The 22,647-nt window shown below is 36.2% G+C and overlaps 1 protein-coding gene across 4 annotated transcripts in view; it reads left to right on the forward strand.

Moving 5' to 3' along the window:
• The window catches only part of Ppp1r9a (protein phosphatase 1 regulatory subunit 9A), a 304,758-nt gene that overhangs the window by 262,848 nt on the left and 19,263 nt on the right, over positions 1-22,647 (forward strand). For all 4 annotated transcript variants that reach the window (XM_027955448.2, XM_071612431.1, XM_071612439.1 and 1 more), the window contains 4 exons: positions 10,516-10,673; positions 11,180-11,480; positions 19,203-19,290; positions 19,388-19,471. In XM_027955448.2, the coding sequence (XP_027811249.2) occupies positions 10,516-10,673; positions 11,180-11,480; positions 19,203-19,290; positions 19,388-19,471 (631 nt within the window). The remainder of the gene's footprint in view (positions 1-10,515; positions 10,674-11,179; positions 11,481-19,202; positions 19,291-19,387; positions 19,472-22,647) is intronic.

Raw genomic sequence — 22,647 nt, forward strand, 5'->3', positions numbered from 1 at the left:
CAAAACAGCCACAATAAAACATTAAAAAGTAGCTAAGTCTATTTTTTTTTCTTTTTTAAGAGAAAATTCTGTGGCACAGGTACCTGAGACACACTGCTCTCTGCTGTATTTTGTAGCTAGATTTCTATAAGTGGGATTGCTGGGTTAAAGAGCAAATGACTTAAAAACCTGAATAATCCCAAGTGAAATAAGTAAAAAGTGGCATACTCTCAGCCACTTTTAAACTCAGCCACAAGTAAACCAGTACAACAGGACAGTGCAGAAGCAGACTGACACACTTGTGTCAATGTGGGAATATTACAGAAGTACACTGTGGACCTGTGGGGTAAGGGGGGACTGAGAAATGATGCCAGGATGAAAGTTGATGACCCCACCTCACATCATCATGAAGTAAGTTCCAAATAGATTAAAATCTCAAATACTACAGGCAAGATTTAAAACTTGTGATAGGAAACATATAATATTTATATGATTACCTGAATAAAATATAAAAATTCCAAAGCATAAGGAAATTTTGATAACTATAGCCATAGTAATAGTAAAAAAAATCAAACAAATAAAAGACCCTATAAAATACATGGAGAGAGAAGCCAAAACTTGTCAGAAGATATTTATAGTAGAACATAGTATCTGTATAGATTGATAGATACAGTTAGTTACCTGAAATATGTTAAAGAGGTCACACCAGTCATAAGATACAACTTAACAGAAAAATGGACAGAACATATAAGTAAACATTCAGCTTCACTAGCAAAACTGAAATGGGTGGAAGAATGAAGGAAAACTCATACAAACTTTTTGTTCAAACAATATGGTACTCTCTAGTGAAATGGATGTACAAATTCTGTAATCCAATAATTTCACTTTGATGTGTATGTTTGCCCTACAGAAGCTCTTGACAATGAGTACCCAAAGACATGTTTGAAAATGTTCACCATTAGGACTGGGAGTGTAGCTCAGTTGTATACTTGCCTATCATGCCCAGGGCCCTGGGTTCAATACTGGCAAGGCAAAAAAAAAAAAAAAAAAGTTCACAACATTATTCATAATAGCTGCAGTTAAACATTAGTCCTAGTCACATCTTTCAACATAAAGTTGAACAAACAAAAATACAGTAGACTATTTTATACAATGTATTACTGTGTATATAAATATCAAAGAAGTAATACTAATCAATATATTCCTTAGGAACACGTTTATAGAATATGTAGAAGAAAAAGCAGGGGCTACAAATGAAAATGGGCATTGAAAGAGTTTCAAAATCACTAGTTTTATTGTTGAGACTTGATGAAAGTTACGTGTCTTTTTTGTTTTCCATATGACATGTGTGTATGTACATTTTTGTCTAAATAAATTTTTAATATATTTTTAATTGTAGATGGGCACAATACCTCTCTTTTATTTATTTAATTTTACATGGTGGAATGGAATTCAGTGCCTAATATGTGCTAGGCAAGTGCTCTATCACTGAACTACAACCCCAGTCCCCTAAATAAAATATTTAAAAATAGGATTTAAGTAAAATAATTGAAAGGTGAAGAATGAGAAAAGGCACATGGATGCACATGTGTACGCGTGCACACACACATACACAAATTAAGCTTGATATCATCAGTTTAAGTAAGAAAAGCTAGCATCAGCCAGAAATCTATACTGATATGGAGGTTCCTGGGGTCACCAGACTCCTCTAAGAAATCATTTCTGTTGTTCTTTTTTTCCTTTCTCCTGAGCCTCAGTGTTCATGACTCTTCTCAGCTACCTGGGGATTTGAGGCCAGGCCAGACCCTTACCACCATGTCTGACTTATTTACTGATTGATTTTGAGAATACATTAAACATTCACTTTGAGCATTGGACCCAGAATTTTAAAATAGGGTTAAAGTCATGATTCAAGCCGGAATTCATTAAACAGAAAGTCATTAAAAGAAGAGGGAACGCTTGCACTGTTTTATCAGGAGTGTCACACACAAGAGCATTAGATACAGGGCAATGAGGTAATTATTCCAACCTGTCACATTGTTTAGTTCAAAATTGAGGTGAGAGGAATTCTGGAGTTGATTCAAGCTTAAATCATGCATACAGAGATAATTTCTTGATAAACTTTCTTAATTTTCATTTTTCTGTAAAAAAAAATTCTTTTTAATCCCTAAGTGATAATTTTGACAGTGAAATGTTACTGAATTTTCACTAATTAAACAGTGAACATTCCTGGTAAATCACTATGGAAAATTTTAATGAAAAGCAAAATGAGTGAGAAGTTCATAGTTATGGATTATTTAGGGGTATATCATAAAACCATAATTTGTCCATTCACTTAAAAGGCAAAGCACCTAAATTGCCTGTCTAGTACCATGCAAGTTTTCAATCTGTCTACATGTAAACCATTAAAATTTTGGTTGCCAAATCCATGAGACATTCAAAAGTATGTATTCAGTTGTAAAAGAATGGCTCTCCTTGGCCCACATTTCTCACTCATCTCCATAAGTTCATAGCAGTCACCAGAGCCTTCAGGCGTTCTGTGGTATACATTAGTATCAGAAGACCTCTAAAGTTATTTTAGTAGGAAATATGAAGTGATTTTGTCAGAATGATCTTTAACTTATTAAAAAGCTCATTTTCTCTTCATTTTAGGAAAAGTGGACTACTTTATATTTTGACATTTGAATTTTATTTGCGTTTAATAGAACTCTAAGGCAGGTTATGATGTAGAAGTAAAGATAATTTTAACCCAATGGGTAATTCCAAGGAAACTTCACAAAACAGATATATTCCAGAGTTTTTCTTAACATTTAACTATATGGTCCAGTTCACCAAGGAATTATAATTACATAGATTGGAAGATAATTCTTAGTTATGTTAAGGTGAAATTGACTAAAAGAACAGGCTGAGAAATCAGGGTAGAAGGATCTAAAAATAGGAAGGAGATGGTTTGTATATGAAATGTTGCCCAGGACTCCACATGTTTCACTTAAGATATCTAACAGCCAAGAGGGAAACATGGTCAGTCACAGAGGTTGAAGCATTTGTAAAATTAAAATGAGAACAGATGAGTTACTATTTCTGGAGTCAGGACCAGAAAATTCTCCTGTGTATATAGTTCTGAAAAATGTGCCAACCATACTGGTTCTATAATTACAGTGTAAAGATCCTTGGGGCTTTTTCTGTTAATGCAGGGACTAACATCAAGTTATGATTGAGTTCTTTTAGGTGGACATAAAGTAATTTGCTTAAGTAGTGTGCAGTAATTATGCCAAGATCTATAGGAAATAAATCCTTGCAAGGAAATTTAAGAAACATTAGAATGTAAGTACACTGAGAACTATGTTGATTGTGAATTTTATTCATGATACCAAGGAGGTTTTGGAAATTCAATCAGGTATTTGCTTTGGTTTAAAATTAATATTTGATTTATTCAAGTTGCAGTATCAAAACCTAGTTTTTAAAATTTTTAAATTTGGCTTGCAAGTCATTTTTAAGGGATTTTAAACCATATTTAGTTCCTGTTTACAAAGTTAGCTAAACATCTCTAGGCATTTAAAATTACATTTATGAATTTTTTATATTTGATTTCCAATGTAAGTACTATTATTGGCAAACTGACAGTCTTCTAAAGTACTTAAGAAATTTTTATGCGTTGATTCTAAGTGTATTTTATAAACATTGTGAACCCTAAGTTTTCTTCTTTCTCTCTCTCACTTTTTTTTTCTTTTTTTTTTTTTTTTTTGTTGTTGTTCTTGAGCAATACTGGGGATTGAACCCCTGGGGCACTCTACCTCTGAGCTACATATCCAGCCTCTTTTATTTATTTTTTTAATTGTGAGACAGAGTATTGCTAAGCTTCTGAGGTTGCTCCCCAATTTACAATCTTCCTGCCTCTGCCTCCCATGTTGCTGGGATTACAGGTGTGCACCACTGTGCCTGGCTATGAATCCTAAATTTTCTTTTTCTTTTTTCTCTTTTTTAGAGAGAGAGAGAGAGAGAGAATTTTTTTAATATTTATTTTTTAGTTCTCGGTGGACACAACATCTTTGTTTGTATGTGGTGCTGAGGATCAAACCAGGGCCGCACGCATGCCAGGCGAGCGCACTACCGCTTGAGCCACATCCCCAGCCTGTGAATCCTAAATTTTCTAATGCTGCTCATAACCCAGTCTTCTCGTGGTTGAAAGATAACTTTCCCATTTAGCAAAACAACTCTCATCTCAGGCAACTGAGTTTACTTTCTCCTAAAGCCATAAAATCTGATTTCCCCTGTACTGATCAAGTAAGTGATTAAATCACATTATGTAATTGTGGAGGTTACCTACTTAATTAACATGCATATGGTCACAGATATACACAGATTTTGGCTGAGAAACTGATTAGAGTCCTGAAGGAAACTGAAAATGAAAACTCAGATGTTTATTGTTATTGTGTCACAGACACTGCAATGTGAAGACAAGAACTTTCACGTGTCCTTTCTCTCCAGACCCAGCTTGTACCCACGACCTCATGGTTCTACTCACAAAAGTCTGTCTACAGCCAGTTTGTCATTTGAGTAGATATTACATTTCCTTTGGCTTTTAGGCTATGAAGATCTCTTCTATCAGATTCCACAAACAGCTGACAGTGAAAGAATCCTGAGATATTTAAATGCCTTTCCCTTTCATCTGAATCCAAATTCTTTATCTTCCAAATTCTCAGTGTCAACTCTTCCTAGAGTTTCAAAAGACATTTGATTGAATTTAAGATATCTCATGTATTCTCTTATGATGGGCAATCACTACCTCTCTAATAGTCTGGTGGCATTACTGAAAAGCCATTCCTGGAATATAAACAGCAGAATTTGGACTTTGCACATTGAGTATGGGAATACAGAATGATCTTAACCTAAAGAAGGCTAAGTTAGCTGTTTGGCTGCATCAAGAAAGCACTACACTAAAACAAATAGCAAAGTTATATTCCAAAGGCCATATAGATAGTTTCAAGATTGTATGTATACAGAAGTAAAAATGAATCACTTAATATTCTTTCAGTGATTATCAAATGACATGTAATTTATACAACAATAAATTCAAATTTAAGAGATTAGAAAATAGTCATAATTTCTATTCTGAAATGGCAAGAAATCAGTTTCCTAGAAATTTTATAAATACTACTTGGCACAAAATTGATCAGCCCTTATATAAAGAAAACCAACTATTAATAGAATTCAAAGTGAACCCCATAGGCAGATTCCTAACAAAAATGCTGTCAGGGGTGGAAGTTATGTAACTTGGTCTCAAATTATCATATTTGATTCAGTCCATCTTCCCCATACAATGCTAAAACAAAGTAGTAACTGGAAGGCAAGCCATAGGGCCTTATTTGAATCATCTGGCAGTCAGTATGGTGTCCAGTCAGGCAAACAATCACCATGGATGTAACACAGGAGCAGCTTTCTTGTGTAGGGAGGACTCATAGTCACACAGATTTCTACAGGGTTCCCAGGGCTCGAATGAACTTCTGGAAATCTTAAGTCCTGAAACAACAGAGCTAATCAAATTAAAATGGAATTAAGATGTCTCTAAAAGAAAATATACCAAATATGTTGGGGTTTTTTTCCTCTTTTTAAATTAATTCTAAGTATAAAAGTAATATATAAATGCATAAGATTACATAAAATATGTAATATGAAAAAAATTCACATTACACATAAGGTTCAAGTACCTTTTGACCGACATCACCTAATCTAATAGTCTGGTAGGAAGTGTGTCTTTACAGTTTTTCTAAGCAACTATTTACCATTAGGAAATGTATAATCTTTAATGTTACTGTTTTGTGAATATTTTAAATGAATGATACATGTTGTTTTACAACTTGCTTTACTCAGTGACTTGCTAATCTCTTATGTCAAAAAGTAAAGACATTTGAGTGCTTATTATGTAGTAGTCACTCTTCTAAGCACTCAGATCTATTAATGCATTTAATCTTCATAACAATGCAGTGATTATGTTGTGCTATTATCATTCAGGTTTGCAGTTGAGGATCCTGAGGGACCTCTGAGAAGTTAGGTAAATTGCCCAATTTTGTGGTAGAGATGCTTGTTCTGGATTCTATTCCAGGAAGACTAACTCCAGGTCTACTCTCAGAGTAACCATTTTACACTATCTCTGTGAGTTTCATAAACCTACCTCCTGAATGCAGTACGCATCAACCCAAATCCCAGTGGGCCCATCTTTAGAACTTGCAGTGACTGTGAATAATATGCAGATACTGTTCAAGTTTTAAAATGGCACCGAGTGCCTCATTATGCTCCACTTTTCAGTTGACAGCAGCATAAGTGAGGTGTGACTGTTTTTGAGGGGAATAACGCACATATGAATGCGGAGCAGACCCCATTGTTATGCTCCTCCATTCCCCTGGTTCCCTTGCTGCTGTATCTGATCCTTGGGCAACATTCCATTTACGTCAAAAATAACGTCAATCCAGTGAAAAAAACTGAATGACTCACAGTATTACTGTAGGGAACTGGTCTCTGTGTAATATGATATATAACATTCTAATTTCATAGAGCATTTTTCATAACAGCTGCTTAAATCGTAATCAAATCCATTAAATTCTTTTAAAGACTCCAATTTGAAACAATATTGAAACTATTCTAAAAAATGCAGGTAAGTGAGGTCCTGCCCACACAAACCGCTCCATCATTAACTCCTGCATATCTCCTCAGAATGTATCTGCCTGTATCTATTGATCACTTGAGTCTGCTCCTCTTTGATATTTCTAGCTGTATTTGAGTCAAAGGCAGGTTATTTAACTGACTAGAGGATCTGAAAGATAGAATAAATAAGAAATCAGAGGAGGAAAAGGAAATTTTTCTCTTGACCCTCATGGACAACAGAACAAGGTATATTGCAAAGAAAGAAGGGAAAAACTGAGGTCTTGCATTTGGGGAAGCAGTGTTGTATTATTAAGATCTTTCTCTAGGGAATGAGTGACAATGAGGAACATGGCTACCTAAGCCCTTACATCTAGCAGCACTTAACTTAGAAATATTGAGCCCGTTGTATTTCTCCTGTCACACTGCCATCTCCAAAACTGACAGCTAATGTTTTTTAATAAGAATTTTATTCCTTTGATAAATACAAAGCCAAATAAAAATCCCTGGATGTTTTTTTTTTCTTTCCTGTTGCTATATAATTCTGTGAGTTTATACAGTTAGTCCCTGACATGTATTTTTCTTCAGAACATAAAACCAAAAAGAGAATTCAAGGAAAGCAGAAGAATGTGTAGTTTATTTCCATATGTAAGAATGACCCTCCAGAAAGAGCATAGGTTTCTAGGCATGATCACTTTCCAGTCTCTTCCATAGATAACTTAAGGTACAAGTTAGTAAACAAATGAGTAGCCTTCTCTGAGCCTCAGTTTTCTTATGTGAAGAATAAGCTTGGACCAGAATCCCAGTGTTCTCTTGAGGTGTAACATTCTGGTTCTTATATTTCATGGTGGCAAAAGATAGACAGATCACACTTCTGGTTACCCAGCAGCATAAGTCTTGTGCATTTTCCTCCCATCTACACATATCTCTTCTAATACTCATTAGAATGTTACTTACAGTGTCTTTTGTCTATGCATCTTATGGATAGTGCTCCTTCCAGCTTCATTCTGGTATAAGTGCTGTTGAAGTCAAAGTTCTCAGCACCATTTCATTTTCCTGGTTCTCAAAAAGAAAAAAAAAATTCAGAATGGAATATAAATTACTGGCTTGTAATCTACAATCAGTGCTCTAAAGTGGCTCTGATATTTGCTTTCAGACTCTCAAAAACTGGTAAGTGCATGCAATGTTTTGTAATGGGTTTAAGGCATGCTTTTCAGATGCCAGTTAAACATATCACTAATAGACATAATTTTGTGAGTGCGCTCAAGCAGTTTGCACCTAGTCAACTGATGTTAAAGCAAATACACCATACTGCCATTTTGAGTTGTCTAACAGCAATACCAGGGAAATTACTGAATATTAGTAGAACTTGGAATCTTAGAGTAGATTCTCTGCAATCTTAAGTCCTGCTAATAAGACATTTTCATTTCTCCTCATTTTATTTGTTCAGTAGCCAGTGATGGAGCAGCTACTGCAGTGCAGTCTTGGATGTGGGTGTTCTGCTGGGTCCTCTAGGGTCAGAAATCCATTGCAAAAGGAACCATGTTTACAAAAATGAGACAGACTTCTTCCTTGGGTCTATCAATCACCAAGTAACTAGTTATCAAATCAACCAGACATGAAATCATCTGAAAAGTAGTTTGTTCTTTAGTTCTCAACATATCTTTCTTTTTTTCCTAATAAATATATGAAAGATAAATGGCAATATTCATATGTAGACTGTGAAAGATCTGAGTTTCCTAGATTAGTCACATCTTGTGTGATTTTAAAACTTAAAATACTGGACTCTGGTGGCATTAAAATCTTAACAGTAATAACCTTTCAACACTAGTTAAATTGGAGTGGGTAGCCAGTAGCATGGGAGTCAAGATACCATAATCATCATGGCTGCACAGCTAGCTTTGTAGAGAAGGGTAAGCTACTCTGGTTTTCTCAGCTTTGGGAGTGGAAAATATCCACTTGCATTCTGTCTCACAAAGCTGTAATGAGAAACAAATGAGGTGAAGAATGTGACAGTATTTTGTATTGTAGATCATACAATCCAAATATGAAACAGAAAAGATGTAAAACGTGTATGTACTGCAGCATTTCTAATTATATTATTGCTTTCTTCTATGTGATGTTCTGCATTTTATAGGTAAACAGAGCTTGCAAGGTTGACTTTCTCCCAATTATCACAACTAATGAACTCTTAATGGGCAGCTGTGAATATAGATTTTATTGGAAGGAGGAAATTAAAGTGATCAAGGAGATAATTTTTTCTCCATTGGCATGTAAAAAAGTAAAGAGAATACTAATTAGAAAATATCTAGTTGTTCTTTATGTATACTTGCATGGTCTGACTTTTCTGATTACTCTTTTTTTATTCAAGTATAGGAAATGAAAAGTCAAAACCTTGTGTAAATGTCATTGGATGGATATATCTTCTGGGTAAAAATATATTTACTTGTATTTGTTTGAACCGTATGCCAAATATTCCATTTCATAAATAAGAGACACAACATGAGGTGCTTCCATGTTTTAGTTTTATTGTGTAGTTAGAACACATCTTTATAATAATGCTATAAAAGAAATTATCTGGGCTAATGTTAGAGGAAGAATTTGTTTTATTCTGTTAATACCTTTGCATATGTTTTCTAGAACTCAGGTTTTTTTCTTATTTTTAATAATTTAAATCCAGAAGCACTTAGTTACTAATTCCTTGAATCTGGTTTCATTTGATGATTGCCATCCTGAAAAGATTAAATAGTATTAAAGATCAAAATACTTTATTTTGAAGGAGTGATTCCATATGCAGATGTAAGAAATAGTAACATTCCAAATAAATGCGGGCAAAATATGCTTTCTGAAACTAATACCTAGGTATGTTCATGAGTAAAGTTTCCTTGTCCCCTTTAGAATATTAATTTCCATGTCCTGATTAAAGTCTAGGTGGCGCAATTAAAGGTGGTAAGAGACAGACTAATGAGGACCACATTGGACTCTTCCTTTATTACTTCATTGTCTTTCTGTTCCGCTTTCTCTCTCTCCCACTTCTTCTTTCTTTTCCTCCTCCTCCCCACCTCCCCTTTTGCTCCCTCTCCCCTTGGAGTATTTTTATTTAAAGACTTAAACATTTTCCTGGAAAACCAGCATAGTTTCTGTTGAAGAGAGAAAGTATTCAGAAAAATAAATGAGACAGAAACACAGACAAATAACCTAGAAAATAAACTTAGAAGTTAATGAAAGAAAAGAAAATGTTTTTCCTACTGCATCCATAATGCTAGTACTTATGGTTGTTTAATTTTTATTCATGTAGCCAGATCTGGTTTTATTTCTTCAACTATCTTAAATTTTCTGGTTAAATCAATTTTGTAATTCTGTTCTGATCTTTCTACAGCATTCAAAGAGAAACAAGTTAGGTTTCAGAACTGGGGTAGTAAAATATATTAAGACCAAAGTGATACAGCCTATCAGAAATTTGGAATAGAAAATTCATGCCCATGGTCACCTGCTATTGCCCACACATGTTCTTTGTAACCTCACTTTTTTATCTGTAGGATTTCTAACATCTACCCACTTTGATATACTTTCACCTGATAACTGTGACTACAAACACTCCAACGTGCATACATGTAAATGAATGCAAATCAGTGCTTTTTATAATTATGTTGTAGGAAAATATTATGCTCTTGGGATGTTTGATTTTCATTATTGCCTTGGTCGTTTTTAGTGTTGGTTTCTCAAATTCTCCTAAACCCCACTAATTTCTTTGTTATCTATGGGCTATCAGGCTGTAATGGTTATCACCTCTTTCCTGGTTGTTATTGATAACCTTGAGATTTTGTTTTCAGTGTCTGTGGTCTGTCTTTTCCAAAGGTTTCTCTCACTAATTATTTTGCATCGTTCTTTTCTTAGACTTGAACGAAGCAGTCCCAGAAACAGAACGCTTGGATTCAAAGGTCCTAAAAACTCGAGCCCAGCTTTCCGTGAAGAACAGGCGCCAGAGGCCCACCAGGACAAGACTCTATGATAGTGTCAGTTCAACAGATGGGGAGGACAGTCTAGAGCGAAAGGTGGGTATCCTTGACAGTTCTCAGACTTGTGCTAGACTCTTTCATAATTCCTATAGCTTACTGAAGATAATGGTTCTTTTGCAACCAGAATCTGTGCCCTAGCTGGAAACAACTGGAATAGCTCCTGTCTTTGTCTCCTGAATTTACACAACTTCTTATATTATCATAATTCAAACTCTTTTCTCTATTCATTCATCAAACTAGCCATGAATGTTATCCATATTGTCATATTTCATGATGGTGCTTTTGATATTCAGCTGTTAGTTTTACCTAGTAGGAAATAATGAGTGTATAAGTAATTGTTTCTGTATGTTTTAGGTATTTGTGTAGATTCAGCATTAATATGGTGAATTGTTATGAACGATGCCTTCCTTTTGGTAAACCAACAAACAAATATTCCTTTTCATGGGTATTCACTAAAAAAAGGTTGGTCTTATTTCAAAGTAAGTATTGCATAGAACTGATCACAGTGGCATAACCTCCTGTATAATCTCTTATACCAACAGCCTTCAAACAGTCTCTATAACCTCATGCATATTACCAAATCAGTTCCGCCCAAGGGTCTGAGAACTTCTTCTCCAGAATCAGATTCTGGGGTTCCACCCCTCACTCCAGTGGCTAGCCATGTGCCCTTCTCGCCTGACCACATAGCAGAGTTTCAAGAAGGACCAATGCACCCAGAAAGGGGGCCTTTCTCCTCTGTTTGGGGAGACACTTCGCTTTCCTCTCCTTCAAAATCTGATCATGATATGGAAGAACCTCCTTGCCCCCATCAAGCTACCAGAAAGAAAATATTACGAGAAAAAGGTATTGTTAATTTTGTTGTTGTTCTGCTTTTGCTTTGTGTGACTTAGCTAACACTCCAATTTGTGCAGTTTAGAAATGACTTGTCTCATTGTCATAAGTCTTTTGTCTTCTCACAGCTAATAATATTACTTTCCTTTTACCTTATGGGATAAGAGAGATCTCTACTCCCATGTATTTTGTGTTATTTGTTTTAATCTTTTCCTGTTCATTTAGTGTTTTTATTTCTTTGGCTCTCTACAAGTTTATTATTGAAGGAAATTCTTTGAATGACCTTCTAAAGATTATGTAGAATAGCAGCTCATAGTTTCAATAAACACTAACATAGTCATAGAGAAAAAATGATATATATTGAAGATCAAAGTGATGTAGGTCACAACCCATTGATTGATTTTTATTCCAAATACTTTTCATAATAACAATTTATATTACAGTGAGTGTAATAGAATAGCTGTGATAAAGATAACACAGGGAGGCTGGTCAAATAAATTAAATTTTAAAATAGGCTCCTAGAATTACACCAAAATTTTATAGCAGCATTAGTAGACTTTTGTCTTTTTAATTATATATTTTACTTTATAGAAACAATAAATTATTGATTAAACAAGCTAACCAGTGTTGAGCGGTATAAGTCATAGGTTTATTCTCCTTCCTTGTCTGATGTTTTTCTTTAAAGTAAACTAAGTAAATTTGGTTGTATTATCTTTCACATCTGAAATGAAATCTACATACACACATTCAAATACTTTTTAACATATGTAAATGAATAAAATACACTGAAATATAACAATAGGGATGAATCTCTGGAATAAGACATCAACTAAAAAAACAAGTTACAGAATATATATAGTTTTATTTACATAAAGTTAAACAAAACTATTTAGGTCATCAGATTCTGGTGTTCCACCCCTCACCCCAGTGACTAGCCATGTGCCCTTCTCGCCTGACCACATCACTATACAAACAAACTTTTGAGGTCCAAATGGGAATGGCAGGAGAGGTCCTTGGGAGGGATGTGCCAGGGACCCCATTCTTGTCAACTGCAGTCCATCAGGCTAGGTGACAAATGGGTGTTTTTTTTTATTGATGTTTGCTTATATTCTCTGCCTATTTTATAAGTACTCTCAACTTCTGCAGTCAATAAACAAACAAAAAAACTTCACATACAAAGGTGAGTGGCTGGACTTTATCTTTAATATACAAGTAGTTCCAAAGAACTGATTTTTTTAAATGTAAAAAATAAGCTAATGATAGAAACTGTTAAATCCTTGAAGATAAAATGCACATTATTTATAAGATATGAAAAGATAATCAACCTCACTGATGATCAAGACATGATCATTTAAATTACATATCTAATTACAAAAATTTGTCAGAATGCTAACATCTTCAGACTGAAATTTGATCAGTCAGTGCTGGTAACAGTGTGAGACACTCATACACTACAGGTATGATTATGCATCACCACAGTTTTTAAAACTCTACTGATTTTTCTCCACCAGATCAGAAATTGTAACCTTTCCACAAACATTTTGTAAACATAGAAATACAGGTGCCTGTAGGGCTCACACTGCTTCATAACTTTTGGTCGTGTTCAATTGTTATTCCTAATTTTTTTCTCCTTGGTTCCCTTTCCTGAACCTGTGAGCTGCTACAGTTTTCTTTCACACACTTTTCCTAACTTCAGCTCTTCTTGAAGGAGGCAATACTTGAGTATTAGGGAGTGCAGAGTACCAGTGGAGCCTGTTAAAGCAGTGGTCAGTTAACTGTGATGCAGGCCTACTCTCAAAAAAATTAAAGACTCCAGAAATTTTTATTAATTAACCCAAAATATGGGATTTGGTAGCACTTTTATAGAGGTACAATTGTAGCAAGCTCACTATCATCTTTTCAAAAAAAGATATGTATAGACTCTGGTCCATAAAAAGGCAAAATAGCAGATGAACATCCTTTGGAGCTAATAGTTAATAATCTGTGATCCACTGTGTGAATTTATAAGACATGGCTTGCTATCTGAGGGAAATCACATCGTAGTAACACGTGAAATCTCACCCAAAGATTTTTATAAGTAGTTAAGCCCTGTCTAGATTATTTATTTCTGCCTTTTACTTCTAAGTTATTTATGATTCTTTGAGGTTAGTAGATATTTCCTCTCAGATTGGACAAGTAGTCCCTGGATATGAATTGTGCTTTAGGGTCCTTTAGCAGTAGCATAGCAATAAAATATGAGAATTTCACCTCACCTCTGATGCCTCCCTTTCTTCCTTTGGAATTTAGCAGGACAAAAGACAAGAGGTGGAAAGTCTCTCTTTTCCAGAGACCAAGTACTTGGGCTTTCTCATTTTCAGTTCTGCTGGGCTGGTCAGAGTTATATATAACAAAGCAGGAGCAGTGAATTGAGCTTTGATAAAATACTAACTTTATAAATAGTCAGTGACTGGTATGGTGACCATTGCTAGGTACTAATGGTGGATAGATGAAAGCAGTGTCAAAGCCTCCCATTCTCTCATAACCTTGATACAAGTTTCCAGCCTCAAAAGAGTTTTCTGTGCCTTCCATGTTCATTTGACATTAATCCAGTTATTCAAGTGTTCACTCAGCAGTTGCTGAGTTCTGGCTGTGTCAGCCTTCATGGTGAAGCTGAATATACAGAAACAAACAGGATTCTGTCCTTTCCCTCAAGGAGTGTGCCTACTAGAGACAGTCTGTCTGCTGTCATCTCCTCCCCCTCCTCCCCTCCTCCCCCTTCCACTCCCTTCCACTTCCCCTCCCCAACCCTTTCTATTCTGGAACCTCCTGCTAGCTTGCTCCTCTGGTGACCTTGCTTCTATGAACCCCCACTGACCACCACTGGCAACAACTGGAAGACACTATGCTTCTTGTCTTTCCACACTTGAACAGTGTCAAAGAGGGAAACCATTCAGCCACTGACTCAGACATAGTCCTGTTGCCAGACAGTGCCTTGGGGAGTTAAGGGTCTGACCTCAGTTTTCTAAATCCAGAATCCCAATAATGTACCCAGCTTCACTCAAGCTCAGGGTGACTGATTCATGCTGTTCAGACCTACAAAACACTGATTCCCAGAGCAGAAGGCTGATTTACTTTAGGAGGATCAGGTGACTTATTAACAAACATCCTTTATTTGTTTTGTTCTGTCTTGTCTAGTTGATAGGTTCAGAAAGTTGCTCAGTGAACATAAAATTAGAGTCAAGTTTACTGGATATGGACACAGATTATGGCCATTGGCCTATGAGCATGCTGGTGACCTGCTTGTTCACTATAAGCACCACTAGCCTGCAGCTCTCCCACAGCCCTCCCACCTAGTTTCCAAAAAATGGACCTTGGTGTCATTCAGACTTTAGGGAAATCCTGTGCTCCCTTTGTTAGGATGTTGCAGAGGCTGATGCAGCATTGATTAACAGAGTGGGATAATGTTCTATAAAACCCTTGTGCTCCTTGCTGTGTGAAACTGGTCTGCTATTCTGACCTGGACTCAAGCTGTGTCAAAGCTTCACATTCTCTCATTACCTTGATATAAGTTTCCGGCCTCAAAGAGTTTCCTGTGCCTTCCATGTTCATTTGACATGACTCAAGAGAGGTTAGGTATGGTTAACCTATGGTTTCCCTCTTGGTGTATGTTTATGTGTGTGGTTCTTACAACTCATTAGTTCATCAGTGAAGAAACTAAAAAAGGACGTAGTGATGTTCACAGGGACAAACTGGATCTCATGCTTACAATTTCATCTAACACCACACTCCAGGAAAATCCATATCCTTCTTCAAAACCCAGTTTAATTCTCACCTCATTAATGAAGTCTTAGGCCCAGTCACTCCATTTCCAGGCAGAGTACATTATTCTTTTCTCTCTGATTTTAGAGAATTTTTCACTGCTACTTCTGTCTCCATCACCTTATGTGCAATAAGTGATTTAGGAATCAATGTGAGCCAAAATTGCCTTACGTATTAATCCTTGCATTTTTGGTCCCTAAGGGAATATGACCTGTAAATGATATTTCGTAATTTTCTGGATGAAGTACTATCATACTCCAGACTACTAATGCAGCTGTCTAGGACAGGATCCATCAACCGAGCCCTTCTACTTCCTGGTTTGTGAATGAAGATTTATTATAATGCAGCCATAATCTTCCAGCTACATAGGCTTACTTCCATGCCACAGTGGCAGAGTTGAGTGGTTATGACGGAGACTGTGTATCTCACCAACATAAAATACTTACTCCCTGTCTCATTATAGAAAAATCTTCTTGATTCCTAGTCTAGAAGTATCTTTCCACTCCACATTGCTGGATACACTCTGAAGATGGCTTAGTCACTGGTTGCCATTTATTTAGAATTTTTAAATAATATTCTCAATATGCTCAAACTGGAGTTGGGTTTTTCTTAAATTTTTGTCAGTACCACAATGGCATGTCATCATTTTTCCTCAAATTTGAGGGCCCATAGAAGACACTGAGATAGAAAGAGTCCCATTATAACTAGCTCAATGATAAATCTCTAACAGAATGTCAGTTAAATTAGAGGAAGTAAAGATTTTTTTTTTCCTAGAGGTCTGTATAACAGGATTTTATGGCAATAGGAGCCATAAAAATACTTTCCTTATTCCTCTTCTATAAGCACCTAATAATAAAATTTTTGTCTCTAGGCTTGCATAGCAACGGACCTTTGACCAAAGTTAAGTAAATTAAACATTATCAGTTTTCTACTTTTAAATACTAGAGATTATTATTCTAAGCTTATATAGTTAGTAGCACATTGCCTGACATAGCATGCCTTTAAAAATCTTCATTGAATTAATACATGGTAAATAGTATTTAGCTTTCTAAAATCTTTGCAGGATTCACTTCTTGTTAAAATATTACACTAGGCCTCTGTAATGATAAATATGGTAAAACTATATCATTGCTTAGAGGAGAGAGAGGTGACATCCAGCTAAGGTTGGTAAATAAAACTTGACAAATAAAATGCAACTAAAGTAACCATTGAAAGACTTTAAAAGAAGAAGAAAGAAAGAAAGGCTAGGTAAGGAGGGCATGAAAGGCAGAGTGAGTGGACATTCACAGAGACAGACACAATGACATAACCTGCATGAGAAGGTTGGTGCTATCCTAGCTGGCTGAAGCAGTTTGTTTATGCAGGGGAATTGTTGAACATCAGAGTGAACAGGTAGTAGGTTAAGTCTATAGCTCTAGAATTTAAATATCAGAGATACCTTCAGATTACTAGGAAACCACCAGTTTGTTTTGAGAAAAGGAAAGGGTACTAGGTATCGGAAGGCTAAATGAGACACACTGAGAGGTGATAAACTATAAAGAAGATCCCTTGTCAATAACAGGACAGAAGGATGCAAGAACCCTTGAAGTATAAGCTGACTAGATAATAGGGGGAAGAAAGTGAGTTATAACTAGTCATAGGGTTTCTAGCCTCAGAGCATAGGGTTTGTCATTAACAGAAAAGAAGAAAAGAGACTTTACGGGGGGGAAATATGGTTAATTCTTAAAAAACAAACAAACAAACAAAAAACATTGGAGGTCATGAGCTCAAGAGATAGGCCAGGGCAGGAAGGTAGATTTGGGTGTCCCCATCATAAAAGAAGGGACAGTCAAGTATCTTTTTGCAGCGAGATTGAGAACAATGCAGACCAAGAAAAGGCCTCAGGATTTAGCCATAGATAATTTATTACCTTTGGAAAAGAAAGCTATATGTGCTTACTTGAAGGCCACAGTGGCAGAGTTGAGTAGTTATAACAGGAGACTGTCATAACCAAAGCCTAAAGCCAACCCACTCAGTTTGGGGTCTCAGACTTCTAAAGAAGTATTAGAGAAATTTCTAAAAGCCTAATGGAAGTCTTAATAAATAAGTTTTTAAAATGTGACATTTATCTTTTCCTGAAACAAGGCCAATCCAGTATTGGTTTGTATATGGATTAGAAGTTCTCATGTGCATTAAAGGTGAATTTGATTAATTTAACCCTACCTCTTCAGTGTTCCTTGGAACACACTTTGGCAAATGTGTCAGATAGTGATGTTTGGTTGCCTAGCAGCAGGTTCTGTGATGGCCAGAATCAGGCTTTTAGTCCTAAGATGTCCAAATAACTGTAACACTAATAGGTAAAGAGCATTTCTATGTACATTTTCTCAGCTGGCCTTCTCTTCACTCATTAAAATACCTCCCAGCTACCTGTAATTCAGAAAATAATTAGGCAGTATTCTTTTAATTTTGCACAGTCCTAGCCTTTAAGAGTTGCTTTAGGATTAATCTGGAAGAATTCATCACTTTATTTTCTTCAGCTTCTATTAAGAAAATTGAAATCCTGCTTTTTTAAATGTCCATTAGCAAAAGCACCCTAGAAGGCATTTGTGCCATGTCTGTGGATAATTTTTTATGTGTGTGTATGTCACATTGGTGGCTATTTAATTCAGTTACTCAAAGAGTAATGATGCAAATATCCATAATAAATATTTTAAGCTAGAAGTGGATTTTGACACGACATATTTCTAACTCTTGTATTTCATTATGCACATTTTCAAGGAATTGATTATTGTTATCTGAGTACCATTAACTAAAAATATGAAATGCTCATTGCTAAAAATCCTTGGAGTATTTGTCAGTGTCCTGTGCTGCTTAAGAGCTTTGAAGCTAGACTCCTAAATGAGAACTGTGTGTGCACTTCATATTTTTTAAGGATACATGTTGTTGTCTATTTAAAATTTCTCCTGAAGTGTACAAAACTCGTAAGCAAAATTAACCTGCAAGGTTAATTGAACACTATCTTAAGAGGCCTGTTCTATCTATGCTTCATGCTAGAAAGTTCCTAAAATTCAAGAATTTAAAAGTTAGAGACAGAAACCAACAGGCAATTAGGAAGGAATAATATCACACACAAAAACAGGTGGAATAGTGCCACAGTTGACATGGAACACCATTTGCAGGCCTCTCTTCTGATTAATTTTTGGCATCCTTTGGAGTGTCCCCAACCCCCAGCAGCTACTGTCCCTTTAGAGTGCCCATGTAACTCAAAGAGGTAAAGATCAGGCAGCTCCAAGCACTGAAATTTGGGTGTCTTCCACATCATGGGAGGCCAGCCAAGTTGTGTTCCAACCCAACTATTAAGAAGGACCTTTCAAAGATATCTTTTATAGCTGGGCTCCTGTCTAAGAGTCTTCCCCGTGTTCTACCCTCACCTGTCCAAGGCCGTGAGCAAGTGAAAACTTTACCTTTACTGTCACTGTAAGTCTCTTAGACTCTCAGGTGATATTTTCTTCTGAGCTTTGAGGACACAGAGAAAGTGGGTTGAGTTTCTTCAGAGGCTACAAAACCAAAGGCTAGGTATGGAAAACAGAGCCCAGGCATTCAAACCAAGAGTTGGAGCCAAAGAAAGGACAAAAGGAAGATCTGCTTTGAAGCAGAGGACAGTGTGATAGTGGTTTTTGTTTTTTGTTTGTTTGTTTGCTTCTCTCATTCATTCCAGTGGGATTGACACTAATACTTTTAGTGGTGAGTATTGGGCCTCTGTCCAACAGGACCTCTCCTGCTTAAGTGACTGTTTTTCAACATGGCACATGCCAATGTCTTTTGTAAAGGGCATCCATTATCTTCTTCCACAGTTAGGAATTTAGGCAAATTTCTTAGATTCAGATATGCACTGATTTTTGATCCATGGTTTTAAAAAATAATAATTTATCCTTTTCATATATGTCTATATCCTAGATGATGCCAAATGTCCCAAATCACTAAGGGCATCCAGTTCATTGGTGAAACAAGGAGGAAAAATTAGGCGGAAGTTTGTGGATCTGGGGTAAGCACTTCATGATGTAAAAAGCAAGCCCTCTGTAAAAGGAGTATTAAAGAGGAAATTTCCACTCCCCCTTTCTGACTGTATGCTGTCATTATAGGGCACCTTTGCGAAGGAATTCCAACAAAGGAAAAAAATGGAAAGAAAAAGAAAAAGAAGTCAATAGGTTTTCTGCAGGTAGCAGGTATGAGTGGTTGATTAAGAACATGTATTTATTTCTATACCTGAATTTTGTGGCTCCCTCTTCAATTGCTAACCAAAATCAGCAGTCAGCATCTCTGAGCCTAAGTGATATTCCTAGAGTTAAGATGAAAGAAAAATTGTACAATGAGTTTATATTTGTCTTACTTTAAATATAGCCTACATTTGGCCTTGGGCATATCCATTGGTCCGTAACTGAAGAATTATGTTCACATGAAGAGTTTCAATAAATGTTTTTCTAAATGCAGTATAAATATATCTATGTAATTCTGTAGATCTATTTCAGATTCTTTGCCTAACTGCCCACAATGCTAGTGCCTTCTTTTTGTTAACTCTGAAAGAGTAACTTTGCCCTTAAATACCTTGTTGGGATCAGGACTGTAAACATGCTTGTAAGAGCAGCCACCTTTTCTTTCTAGACTTGGGTATTTAATTGATTTGCAGGTACTGTCCACTGTCCTTAGTTTTCAATAAAGGCTTTCCTATAGAAATAAGTATTGAACAGAATGTCATCAAATTTTATCAATTTTATTCTAAGATTACATGATTTTAAGTTTAGGTTTATATAAGAAAAGAGTAAAGCATCAAGCTCTGAAATCCAATTGCCTGGGTTTGAATTGTAGCTCATAAACCTTTTAAACCTTGGACAAATTACTTAGCCCTCCTTACCTCTGTTTTCTCATGTAAAATGAGGGTAATGGTACCTACATATAAGGTATAAGGATTAAATGAGTTTTCATGTACAGCATTTAAAATAATACTTGGCACACAGTAGGTATTCAAAAATAATTGTAATGATAATAGTTTGCTGCTATTATTATTATTTGCAAGTTACAAAGTGGTTTTACATTTACCATTTCATTTGATCCTTATAATGAGATCGGGAGGATAGATGATAGTGCCGTAATTTATTGATAAAGATCTGCACCTTCATAAAATTAAATTGGTTTGCTCAGGGTTATGTAGCAGGCTATTAATGCCAACCTGGGCTGTGCTTCCTGTCTAGATGTCTTTCCAACCCACCATGCCATTTCCAGTTAGTGATGCATCTATTGATGCTTAAATGTCTCTGCAAATTTGGGGAATCATCTCAGAATTATAGACTATGAAAGAAACAGACAAAATGCTTAAAGTAAAAGATGTAAAATCATTTATCCACTTCATAGTTTGTCTCTGCTATGTCCTTTTCTTTCTTTCCCTCTCTTTTCTGATACCCTCCCCACCACCATATCTTTTCTTGATTAGAGATTGTACAGTCTCCTTGGTATTAGAACAAAATGGGTGGTGGGTGAAGAAAAAATTTCCCAAACTAATTACTTTGTTTGGCTGGTTTTCCTTTATGCTGTACAATGGAGAAAGGGTAGAACACCTTTATTACATTGAGGGCAACAAATCTCAGGAAAAAATAAAGTAAATCTGAGGTAATATGCAACTCAAAAGCAGTTTTTAGCTTTGTGAGGCTTTGGAGTAAGAAATTGCAAAGAGTTTACTTTGTGCTTTAAAACTAACAACAACAGCAAAATACTCGGGAAAAAAATAACAAGGCCATTTAAAGAAGAGAGAGGGAAATGCACAAAACCCAATGGAAGAGAAACTCCCATGCTTCTGGAACGACTGTCCTTCCATTAGTCCCTGGGCATCGTAGGCTGTCACTACCTCATCCCTTTGAGACTCCAACCAAGAGAGAGGTGTGAACCCAACAGGCTGTGTGGGAGCAGTGTTTGTATTTCAGGTGAAAATTATGCCGATCTTGATGGTATTGGTGAGTGCTTGCTGTACCATAAGCAAAGCCACAGACAGTCTGGAGAGGGTGGTCAATGGTCACCACAGCTAGCACAGCTCTTGAACCTGCAGCAGGCTGCTTCCTCTATTGCCTGGCCACTGGTACCCTTGTAGAACATTAATTCTGGATTCTCCCTACTTCTGTAGTCATAAATAATTCCTCACATACCAATGCTACAAAAGAGTTTTCAATTAGAATCATAATTTTATAATTATTTATAATAGAATTTTGCCAGCATGGAAAGGAGTTCATGTTATTGAAATAGGATGAGAATAGAAAAATTTTTTTCTGTTTCAAAAAAATTATTTTTGCACAATGGGAGTAATTGGGTAACACTAATCAAATCTAATGACAGCCTCTGTTCTCCTAATATGGAATGATAATGGGCCCAGAACTTAAGAAAATGTATTCCAGGAAGAACAGAATCCCTGCCCAGTAGGAGCTTAATGCAGTGAGTTGGCTTCACAGGTCCCATGAAGGTAGGTGGGCATAAGTATAATCAGCTACAGGGTCACACTGCAATTACAGAAAAGAGTCTGGAACAGACTCCCCACCCCATGCCACTTTCTCAGATAAAAGAGGGAAAGATTCACAGATTGGGTTAGTAATCTTATCTTTTAGGCTTTTCATCCAATTCTTACTAGGTTGTTAAAATCTGTTGAGGTCATCAGCCAGTTATAACCTGTGGCTGTTTGATTTTTAAGAAGGATAGACATTTGCTAAATTTGGTTTTGATTTTAGATTTTTCCTCCCTTATAGTACAGTTTACACTGTTGTGTTCCTTGTGGAAAGATAATGACTCAGATACATGACCAGCATGAGACAGATTGAGAAAATAGATGAGAATAATAATCATAATAAATAAAACCAACAAACGAATATGATTTGGTTCTATAACTTTTTAAATAAGTGCTCCATGAATATTCCAATTTAAACAGGAAGCATAGAAGCTACCAAAAGTAGGAAGCATTTAGTCATCAGAATTATTCATCCCTTAAAGGACACACCTGAGGGTCAAATAAAATCCTGTCCTCAAATCCAGAACAGGTGAACACTGTTACCAGTGGAGTATCTCCTTGGAGCTCGTGGAGAAGCTCTGTGAGCGAAGGTGTGTGTCTCTGAGCGAGATTACATGCCTCTGTGGAAGTGAATTTTCATTCACTTTGAATGTGTGAACAGTGGAAAACACACTGAACTGAAATCCAAGGTAGTAGTCTTGACTTTTCCAAAAGTAAGTCACCTTGGTTTCCTAAGAAAAAATTAATGGGTTGGGCTAAAAGTGCATGGCCCCTGCTCCCTTGTCCACCTTTATATGCTTTGTCCAGTAAGGTCACCTCTGGTCAGATATAGCTCCTGAGTTATCTGTGCTGAGATGT

This window comes from Marmota flaviventris, chromosome 1, assembly GCF_047511675.1.
Source record: "Marmota flaviventris isolate mMarFla1 chromosome 1, mMarFla1.hap1, whole genome shotgun sequence".
NCBI classification, from domain to species: domain Eukaryota; kingdom Metazoa; phylum Chordata; class Mammalia; order Rodentia; family Sciuridae; genus Marmota; species Marmota flaviventris.